The sequence below is a fragment of the Cyanistes caeruleus genome, chromosome 1, assembly GCF_971803275.1.
Source record: "Cyanistes caeruleus chromosome 1, bCyaCae1.hap1.1, whole genome shotgun sequence".
Taxonomy (NCBI): domain Eukaryota; kingdom Metazoa; phylum Chordata; class Aves; order Passeriformes; family Paridae; genus Cyanistes; species Cyanistes caeruleus.
The window spans coordinates 131,343,109-131,354,296 of NC_141701.1; the positions used below are offsets into that span (position 1 = coordinate 131,343,109).

The 11,188-nt window shown below is 43.3% G+C and overlaps 2 protein-coding genes across 15 annotated transcripts in view; one reads left to right on the forward strand and one right to left on the reverse strand.

Moving 5' to 3' along the window:
• ADAM22 (ADAM metallopeptidase domain 22) overlaps positions 1-3,962 on the reverse strand; it is a 124,930-nt gene extending 120,968 nt beyond the window's left edge. For 10 of the 14 annotated variants that reach the window (XM_086858352.1, XM_086858419.1, XM_086858386.1 and 7 more), the window contains exons 1-2: positions 3,843-3,962; positions 3,510-3,673 (exon numbers count right to left, since the gene is read on the reverse strand). In XM_086858352.1, coding sequence (XP_086714478.1) covers positions 3,510-3,673; positions 3,843-3,900 — 222 coding nt within the window. In that variant the 5' untranslated portion in view covers positions 3,901-3,962. The remainder of the gene's footprint in view (positions 1-3,509; positions 3,674-3,842) is intronic. The other 4 variants (XM_086858408.1, XM_086858375.1, XM_086858429.1 and 1 more) reach the window with 3 other exon arrangements.
• A 75-nt stretch (positions 3,963-4,037) lies between these two features.
• Positions 4,038-7,211, forward strand: LOC147655910 (uncharacterized). The gene is made up of 2 exons (XM_086858470.1): positions 4,038-4,467; positions 4,653-7,211. The coding sequence occupies exons 1-2, from the start codon at positions 4,041-4,043 to the stop codon at positions 4,715-4,717; spliced, it is 492 nt and encodes a 163-aa protein (XP_086714596.1). The 5' UTR covers positions 4,038-4,040; the 3' UTR covers positions 4,718-7,211.
• Positions 7,212-11,188: the final 3,977 nt, after the last annotated feature.

Consider the following 11,188-nt stretch of genomic DNA (forward strand, 5'->3'; position numbering starts at 1 on the left):
ATAAGAAATCATAGCAAATCTCACAAATTTCCATGTAACACTTAGATGTATCAAAAATGGATAATGATAATACAGGCATTGGGGAGGGATGCTTACACATTCCCACATTTTAACAAAGAACATGACTGCACAGTATTGACTAAAGGAAAATATCATTTGTGCTTTCCCATGTGCTTCTTACAATACCAAAATATGGCTTAAGGCACAGGGTTAAAAGGTTCTTCAAAAACGTCCAAAGTGGGAACATACCTTCTTTAAATACAAAGACACAAGATTAGCCTTCACTCAATGTCCCTGACATAGAGGACTCTCATCTTCTAGTACACTTATTTATGCAACAGCAAATCAGGTGTCCATTGCTAAGATCCTGGTTTGCAATAATGATAATATAATATTAATGTCTTTTTAGCTATATCTTATCTTGATTATTCTATACACTAAGTACCCTTTGAGGAACAGAGAAATTGAAATACAGGAGTGTCACAGATACTAGTAATGACTCTGCAATGGAACTAAAAGCAGAAACCCAAAGTCACATGAATTTTCCAATGCCCACTATATATTGTACATTAAAACATTAATGACATGAACATGTAATAGCCTACATTTGCCTTGTGCTGTGTTCTGAGGTCCAGCAGTCTTGGACAACTACAATTGTGAACACATTGATTATGTTTTCTAGGGAATTACAGTCTGGGTTTCTAAGATGAGTATATAGAATATTTCCTTTACCATTTAATAGTAAAGCATGCATGTAGAGAAGTCACTCAACTCTGACAGCAATGGCCCAAAAACCCCAAAACAAACATAACAAAGGAAATTGCTGGAGAAAAACATCAACAAATGCTGAAAACAAACAATTATTTTTTTAGAAATCTGCCATCCATCACTTCCCAGTCACTTCTGCCTTCAATTATCTCCTTTCACCCCCTTTTCTGGTATTACAGTCCTCTGGTTCAACTCCATCATGAACCTGTTCTAAAACTCCTGATCTGCGAAGGCTGTTCTTTTCTTCTGCATTCCTCTGCATGATTATCTTCATTCCCTTTGTGCAGTTCTGAACTCAGACATTTCATCCTTCTTGTTCAACTTCTGCCCTTTCTGCAGCTAAAGCTTTCATCCAGGAATTAAATGAAACCAATCCAATTTAATGCAACTTCCTTCTCTCCAGCTTATCTCTCTCTCCCTCTTCCTTTTATCCTTATCTGATTCAAAACACAACTACATTGTTTTACTACATTACATTTACATTGTTCAACTACAGCCTTGTTGACTAGTCCTCTCACTGCACCTTCCCATTCAAGTATCTTTGTTTTTCTAGGCATGGTTGCTCACTCACTCACCGGGGATTCTTTCTGAATGCTTTTACCTCCTCAAAGAAGCATGCTCCCTTAACTAATCCAGAAGGCCAATAGCTTTGGTCTGAAATCTCTGTTCAAGACCAGCTTTTTTAACTCTCAAATACAATTATTCAAAGACTATTAGCAATAGATAGAACAGAGTGTATTTAATAATACATAAACATAATGAAATACATAAATACATATGGAAATGTTATTGATGTAGAGGACACCTCTGTCCCCAACTCTTTACATGCCTCAGGGCAGGCATGGGTGTCTCTTCATGCATGAGCAGAACCCAGAATCTTTATACTTCATGTGACATGCACCAGACACCCAAAAGCACTATAAAAGTTAACTCTGTGAAGTTAGTCCATAACTTTGGTGAGTACCCTCCTAAATGCAGCTCCTACCCCATCTTCAATTAAGCACACTCAGCCACGCTGCTGGTCCATTACCGCTAAGCTGACTCAGATCCCTGGGCAAGGGATGCAATATCCTGCACTTAGGATGCTCTGTAACCGTGCTCTGTGCCAGAATCACAGAAAGTCTGTACTGCTTCACTCGTTCTGGCCTGCTTGGCAATTTTTTGTTGTCCAAAGCACTGTCAGCTACTGTATCCTTCCAGGAGTAACAACCATCAGATGCCATGGAAAAGACAGGGAATATTTCAAGCAGCAGGGGGAAACTTCTTGATCAGGAAGAAAAGTTGTAGTTGCTTTCACATTTACATCAGAGCTTTTGTACATTAAGATTGGTTTACTGTGGAGGCTGTTGTGAAATAAATGTATTTAACCCTTTTCAAAGCACCTGTATTACTTCTTTTCTGTTCAGACTAATATTCATACTTACAACTTAACTAGATGAGGATGACTTGAAAATCTTACGAGCGTAAGATGTGGTGAATGAAAGCTGAGACATTCAGAAAAACAAAATGCATTAATTAGCAGTTTGTTCTGTAAGACCAGTATTTTAATCCTAATAGTACAGCCAAATGCAACCACTACTAAGTTTAAAACAGACATGTCACAAAGTGTTTGAACTTGACTTTCTGGGGGTCTTCAAAGAATCCTGAAATGCCTAGAGGATTTTTTTTTCTTCTTTGAGAAAAGCACTGTGAACTTTGAGAGCATTGCACTGTAAATATGGTCTTCATATCTGAAAAATCTTTACATAAAGTTACATTCAGAGCTAAATACATATGTTCTGTATATCTATGTATATATACATACATATACATGTATGATATATATATGTATATGTATATATATGTATATATACATATCTGAATATATATATATATTCTCTAACACGAGGAGCTTGATTATTATTTAACTACACAAAGAGAATGCAAGTTGTCAGTTCTTACACTTCATGGATTATAAAAAAACAAATATGAGACTATTTTATCACCTATTTTGTTTCTTAAACACACAGTAGCCAATTAGAAAAGGAGGAAATGGAGGCCTGCCACTCATCTTGCATGTCAGCAGTTACCTCAAATACTCAGATTTTATGTTCTTCATCTATAACAACATGGACTCGATGTTTTTTTTCCTTTAGATGTAATAGCCATGTACCACCTCAAGCAAAAGTGGTCAAGAAGAAAATCACTGTATTTTAATACAAAACGAGGTTGCTAAAAGTTACAGGGATTAGTCTTCATGTAACGGAAATGTGGTTTTTAACATAACCAGGTTAATCGGTGATCTTGGAGGTCTCTCCCAACCTTAATGATTCTATGATACGTTACATTTCAAGCAATTCCCTTCCGATATATAATTTCTATTTTTAAAACCACATCCGAGTCCACAGAACATAAACCCACCCTGCCCACGCTTCAGCCAGAAGCCGAAATTAAGCCGCAGCGTTTCAAGCCCCGCTGTCGCAAAGGCACCGCAACTTTCATTTTGGGTGGCCCGGCGGCCGCGGGCAGCGGGCCGTGCCCGCCCGGGCCCCGCTGCCGGCCGGGGAGGGCACCCGGGCGCCCCTGCACAGGGCTGGCACTGCCCGCGCTCCTGCGGGAAACCGAGCCGCGCGTCCGGCCGAGCATCGCCGAGCGCCGAGCATCATTCGCCGCCGGTGCAAACACCCTCGGCGGAGGGTGCGGCGAGGCTCCGCGCCGCCGGCCCTGCTCTGCGGGCCCCTCTCCCCCCGCCGCGGGCTTACCTGTGCCCGCGCCGCCTCGCTCCGCACCCGTGTGCTCAGCGCCGGCCACCGCGCCCCGCCGCCGCCCTCGCCGGAGACCAGCCGCAGGGGCCTGATGCTCTCCCGCTCCGCGAAGGGGCTCTCGCCCCGCCGCCCCGCCGCCGCTGTCACCGGCCCGGCGCCTCCTGCGCAGGGGAGAGGCACTGTCACCCGGCTGCGCCCTCGCCCCCGGCGCGCAGGCTGCAGCGGGGGCTCCGTTTCCACGGGGCTCCGCAGCAGCCTCGGCGCAGCGTCCCCCCCTCCCCGCCGCCCCCGCCCCAAGCGCGGCGGCGCTGCCCCGCCACCGCGACTCACCTGGGGCCGCTGTCAGGGCGCCGAGCGCCAGGCAGAGGAGGCAGGAGGCAGCCCGCATGGCGCTGCCCGCCGCCCCGCTCGCCGCCGAGCGCCGCCGGCTCCGCGCCTGCACGGGCGGGGGGGCTGCGGGGCCGCGGGGCCGGGGCTGCCGAGCTCCGCCCCGCCGCCGCCGCGCCGAGCCCCCTGCCAGCGAAGGAGATGGCGAGAGCCGGCGAGGCTCCCCGCAGAGCCCGCTCGGAAGAGGGAAGTGCTGGGAAATGTAGTCGTTTGCCAGGGCGCGAAGGAGCGGGGCGAGACCGGAGGGGAAGCCCCGGAGGCCAAGTCCCGGAGGCCGGCAGCGCCGCAGGGATCCCGCAGTCGCTCCCGCCCCGGTACCGCACCGCCCCGGTACCGCTCCGGTACCGCACCGCCCCGGTACCGCCCCGGTACCGCACCGGTACCGCTCCGGTACCGCACCGGTACCGCACCGCCCCGGTACCGCTCCGCCCCGGTACCGCTCCGCCCCGGTACCGCACCGCTCCGGTACCGCCCCGGTACCGCTCCGGTACCGCACCGCTCCGGTACCGCACCGCTCCGGGGCCGAGGGAACCCCCGCCGCAAAACCTGCCTTCACTGACAGCTGCGGGTGAGGGCGGGGGCTCTCTGGGGAGGCAGCCGGGGCGTTCTCCCTTCCTCCCTGCCCACACCGCCGTCAGCCTTTCCCTCCTTTACGTGTTCGTTTTCTGAGAAAACCTTCATTCCCTTCTCCATGACATTTTTTTTTTCCTTCCTTTCTTAAATTTTTACTCCCTCTCTGCTTTTTTAACAAAGAGAGTAGGGATGGATTACAACGGAGAATCATTCCTTTCACGTTACAACACGCTCTCCTGGACTAGGCAAGAGGCAGAAGTGTCAGGGAGTCCCCACGATGTCCCTTCCCTGAAACGCGATAATAATTCTCCCTCGGCGGAGGGGGATGGCTGCATCTGCAACCCAGTTCTACACTCCCACCTACCGGGAAGCCGGCAGCAGCAGCGCTGCCTCTCAGCACGGCGTACCTCACCTTCCCTAACTACATTTCTATAGGGAAATGGGACAAGCGCGGCGGTGGCCCCAGGCACCTCTTTCCCCGCCGTTTTCAGTAAGGAGGCCACGGCTCGCAGCTGAGGTGAGCGGAGAGAGGAGGAGGGATGTCCGGGCAGCGGCAGATGCAGCCCGCTACCGATCCAGGCGAGAAAATACAAAGTCTGACTACCCACTCCAAGGCTGTAAACACATAATAAAGGAGGAGGTGGCATCATAGATCATGCCACTGAAAGCCGCTGCTCGTTGTAGTCTCAAAGATTAAAAGAACAAACAAACAAAATACCTTTAAAATAGCTATGCAGGTCAATTTTAATTGCACTGCTTGTACCGACAACAGCCAGGACATCTCCATTTCTGCTCTTAGAAGAGGTCTCCACCCGCCGGGCTGCCTTCCACGGCTCCCCAGGGCTCGGGCCAGCCAGGCTCCCCGGAGCCAGGCGGGGAACGCCGGCGCTCCTGGCCCCATCTCTCCGCAGGGCTCACCTCACTTACACATACCGTCTCCTTAAAGGAACCAGTTGGAGCAGAGATGAAAGTAATTCAGTTTATCACTTTGTTTCTGTGATAAGAAAACAGACAACACGACAGTCCAACAGGCTGAAGGTAACAGCAGAGTACTGCATTTGGAAATACATAGTAACTTTGAGGAGAAAGAGGCTGGTAAGTTTTATGCCGTCCTGCTAACGCTGCTGTCAACTACAGGCAAGATGTAATATTAGATCAAAGTATCCATTAAATCCTGAAGCAGCTGCTGAAATAGTGCAAAATTAGCTAATAAAATTCTCATGTGGGGTGTCATGGGTGGGTTGGGTAAAGAGAAGGAGAAAGCGCTATTTATAGAAAAAAAATCAGTATTATAATATGATGCTTCAATTTTCTTACAGAAGTCATAAATCCTTACATTTCAGGCTGCACCTAACCCCTACAGTTATTTCAGTTAGACCAAACTTTCTCCAATAGCACACTATTTCACATCTGCTTCTGTCAGTATTTCTGTGAGAATTCATGACATTGGGTATATGTTCAGCAGCAGATACACAGTACACTTATACACTCATTTCCTGGATCAGTACATCATGGATTTCTTTTTTCTCTTGCTCACCAGTGTTCAGATTTAGTGTAGGTGTTACACATGGAAAGTTCACTAACCCAGTGCCAGCCAAAGCTTGGCTGCTCTAAGCTAACTATGAAAGCAGAGTTTTATCCAGTCTGTGTGCTCAGTGGATATGGTGATACATAAGTTTCAGAAACGCAGTCCTTTTTTTAGTATGCCAATTCTATTTTGGTCAAATCCTTTACTAATTTTAAGAATAATATTTATAATTTTTTTTTTTATTTTTTTTTTTAGAACTACAGCCTACTAATACAAAGATTAAGGCATTTAAAATGTGTGTGTGCTTGAAGCAATTAGCCAAAACAGAGATGAAAAAGGTTTTACATTCCTTTCCTTGCAAACCTTTCTCAGTTACATCTTCTACTCTTTGGCTTATTTATTTGTTTCTTCTGTGGTTAATTAATTCTAAAGAGAAGACTTAAATAAATTGCAGAAAATTTCTATATTATGTTGAAGTATCTAAATCACAAGGAAGTAAGTCCTGATCTGTATGTCTGAAGTCCCTTCTTATTGTACACATTGATTAGAAATGGATGATTTAACAGACTTAATCCTTCAGAGAAATATTTAAATTTCATTGATGGTGATTTCACATTCATTTGGAAAATCAGGTGGAGAACATCAAGATTCATCTCCTAGTTTTACTTTCTGGGAGTTCTTCAACATTGCTGAAGACTGTGGCAGACTATCCACCTCTGCATAACGAGCTCTTTCACATCAGGGGACAGATTTTTTCTTCTTCTAGCAACTCATAGAATATCTCATGTTGGAAGAGATCTGTAAGAATCATAAAGTCCAACTCCCTTCTCTTTGTGGAACTACCTAAAAATACACCATATCATGGTGTCATCCAATCCTTTAACTCCTGACTTGGGGACTGCTTCCCTGAGGAGTATGTTCTGGTGACCAACCACCCTCTCATCAGTGAAGAAGCATGTCCTGATGTCCAGTCTGAACATCAGCAGTTGCAGCTTCCTGCCATTTCCTTGTGCCCTATTTCTAGTCCCTGGAGAGAGGAGACCAGCACCTGCCCCTCCACTGCCTGCAGTACTGGAGGGCACAGAGAAAGTCTGGGCTTTGTGGCCAGCCATCCGCACACCCAACAGATATTCAACACTGAATCTTGAAGTGAGATCTCCACTCAACAAAAACCCAAAAACAACAACAGCCAACCAAAAACAAACTAAAAAGCACACCAAAAACAAGACAAACCCCAAACAAACAAATAAAAATATTAAATAAAAAAATTATAGAGAGCCACCTGAATCTACAACTTCTTTATCCCAAATTAAATTGGACTATACCCAAACACCTGCTTTCCATCCCAAATCTTTTTATAGCACTCTATCTAGGGTGCTCAATATTTATTGTGAATAGCTGCACTACCTAAAGCCAAGAACCAAAAAGCAACATTTGCAGAATTCATGGTAAAAAACCCCAAATTGTTGGGGTTTTTATATTATTATCTTATCACCTTCAAATGATGGTTAATGGTAAATGGTTAATGGACTTTACTCACATTTCTCTTCACTTGCTACAGATTATCAGTGGTGACTGTGGTGTTATCAACAGGATTTACTTTTGTTTTTGCTATGAAGTGCAAGCATAAATAATCTCCTTCCAGGGTCCAGAAGACTAGTTATGCTAAGAAATAAATTTTGGTATTTGTTTTCTAGTCCACCTACATATATTCTGTGTAAGTTGTACAATTGCTCTGGATCAATTGGTTGCTAAAATTTTCCCTAATTTTTCTTCAAGAGTGGTGATTAGATACACATAGAGGTTACAGCTAAATCTGAGTGGCAGTAAGCACTTGAAAGAAAATAGCTTGTTTTCCAGAATATTTACATGAGACAAAGCGTAATTGAAAAAATAAGAGGGATAAAGGGGGGGCCTATTTCCTGCTGTGATGCAAGTAATATCCAAACTAGTCATCCAAAAAGGATATGAACACTCGATCACATTTAATTGCAATTTTATCTTACACTTCAGTATTTCAGGAATTTCCCATAATTCTTTCCACATTCTAATTGCGTGTCTTAAAATTCTTAGATTCTGAGCATCCACAGAATGAAACTAGGGCAAGGAAGTGCTTTCCACCTTTGAGTACTCAGTGTAAGACCAAGGCAGACTGAGATTTGATGTTTCTGTGGTCATGTAAACTGTCAACATGATCAAAAAGCCCAGAACAATCAGCCTTTATCAGCTCCTGGTGTTTATCAGCCAGTGGCCCAGAGGCCATGTGGACCACATATATGACAAAGATTCTCCAGCTAGAGAGCATGGAGGGGTTCATTATTTTTGTCCCATGTCCACATGCCCCACTGTAATTACACTAGTTAGAGCAGCTACCATTTTTCCAACATTCCTTCACTCAGAGGCTGCCACAAGAGCTTCACACACCATCACCAGCTACATTAGCTGAGTGTGTCAGAGCTGAGCCTCTTCAGATGTGGGATAAAGCTGCACACACCCTCACAGGTACATCTAAATGCTAAAAACCTCAGGTTGTAACCAACTTCCCTGCAGTGCTAATGGGAAAGCCAGCTCTAGTGACCTCTTGCTTTGTGTCAAGGGTTCTGCAGCTGGACTTTGGGCAAGAGCTGCCCACACAGATACTGCTGCAGAGCACAGGGCTTGCCTGAGTGCATGGATCTCAGAAGTTACTGCAGAACTTCCTTACGTGTGCGTGGTGTTGGCATCGCTAAACCCCGCAGGAGTGTCTGTACATACACCCCCATGCGCACACATACAGATTGGGAACTGTTTCCTCTCAGCTGCACTGTAATTTACCTGAACAGACACATTTCTGCTCCTCAAAGTCACAGAAAGCAAGACAATCCAAAAATGAAGTACATTAGAAGAAATCCTTATGAAGAGTTCAAACTGTAATTATATAATATCTAATTATCACAAATACATATAGATAAATAAAGGTTTACCACTAGAAGTACAGTTTTAGTGACCAGAGAGGTAATCTTTGTCTGAACTGTTTGACAGTTTCTCACAATCACTGCCACATATTTTGAAAATACTCAATCTCTAAGAGGAAATCAGAGATGTTCTATTAACTACCCTTCCATATTTATTTTTTCAAATTGTAACATAAATACATTCAAACTTTTGTAAAAATTGTGGTTTTGTTGTTTTTTTTTTAATAAACTTAAAAGATAATAAATACATTAAAATAATTAAATATGCTGAGTAAATCTGCTTTGGAAATAGTTAATGGGCTTACTGTGGCTTGTGATGCCAACTGAACGTATGACAAAGGGGATTCTCTTAATACACACTGAAGTGACCAGTAAACAAAATCTTCATGACTAGAATTGCTTTTGCAACCACTAGCAGTGACTCCCCTGTCTTGTTCTGGATTACAATGAAGTCTTCATATTTTGACGGCAAACCTCAGAATTTTTTTTCCCCTGCAAGATTCTAAACCCAGATTCCAATGCGTTCAAAACTTCCCTTTGCAGTGCAGCATTCCCTTTCCAGGACAGCATTTCATTATATACAAAACATACAGTTTATCTGATAAGTAGGTTTACTAACAGTGATTCCTTCTACCGTTCACCCTTAAGGTTGCAGCAATCCTTATGTGTATCAATAGCCAAGCACACACATCCCAGGAGGAGCCCACAAGGAGTGTGTGCCCCAGGAGTGGAAGCAATCCCTTAGGGGGAAATGCAAATTTTTATTTTTTTTTTTAATTTTACTTTTAAGACTGAACCAAAACCTAGGAAAAACTCACACCCAAAAACTCCAACAAAACCTCCAACCAAACAAAATTATCTCAATAGAAGAAAAACAATCAAAGAAATTGTTCCTAAAATATATTGAACTCACTGAACAGGAGAGCAATCATTAAAGTGTCATTCAAAATTAAGAACAAAGTAATTGCTTCAATCTTCTACTTTAAAGTCCCAGTCCTAGAGTACTAAACCCACTACGTATATACTGGTAATTTACAGGCAGAAATAAAAAATAAATACAGATAGACACATCCAAGACCAACTCCTCCTTAAAATGTTCATTTTGCTCATTTCTGTAATGGCTTACTATATTTTTGGGACGTGAATCCAGATCAGAATTAATTATAAATCAAGCTAGAAGTGACCAGGAAGATGGCAAAGCCAAAAGCAGCCCTCACCAGACTGTACATGCAATTACATTAACAGAGGAATAAGGAATGTCACCTTTAGGGTGACAGGAACTCCCTAAGCAGCTACTTTCATCATTAATCTTCCAATTCATACCCTCTGTGAGGAAAAGTAATTTTATATAATTGTCCTCACACATTCCTGCACTCCAAGCAGCTTTACCTACGCTCACAGAAAATAGCCTATAAAGGACAGAGCATAGCCTACAACATTAAAGCACTTTGATCATAGGAGCACAAAGTTTCAGAATATTAAATGGGCAAGAGATGAAAATGCAAACAAGGAATTTATGCAAAAATTAATGAAAGTAATTTCTGTGGTTGAGATCTCCTATATGACCTTAAGGCACTCTACATTTATTAACAAAGCTTTGCCTCTTGTAATTTCATACTTGTGCCCTCTCATGATTTACAGATACAGAAATTCTGAAAGAAATCAGCTCTGGTAAAGATCTGCATGATTAAAAAAAAAAACTCTTCCCAACTCTCATGTCTTTCACTTAGCTTCTGAGTAAAACCAATCCAACAGGCTGGTTACTCTGAAAAGTCAAACAAATTACCTAAATCAATCAGAAGCTTACCTGTCCTGTTGGTTTCTTGTTTGTTTTCCCCCAATGAAAATATATACATCTAACTGCTTTCTTATTAGCTGAAATATACAATAGAGCTATTTTAATTTAATAATACATCAGAGTAGTCAAAGAATGTAATATGTCTTTGCTACTGTGTCCTCTATTAAAGCAGCAGAAGAAACAGAAAAGGGAAACAACCAAATGGCCGCAAACATCAGTAATCCGTGAGTAATGGACTACCTAATTTACAGTGGAACATCCAGTTATTTTTAATGTGGTTACTTGGAACATATCATAGTCAATGATTTTAGAAAATTGCTCTAAATGCAGCTGCATCATGCTTTGCCTAGCAATTCATTTAGTACAAATGTCAGGTCAGAGCCTTTTACCAGACACAATAAAACAGTACCTTTAAAAAAAACCCAAAACACATGAC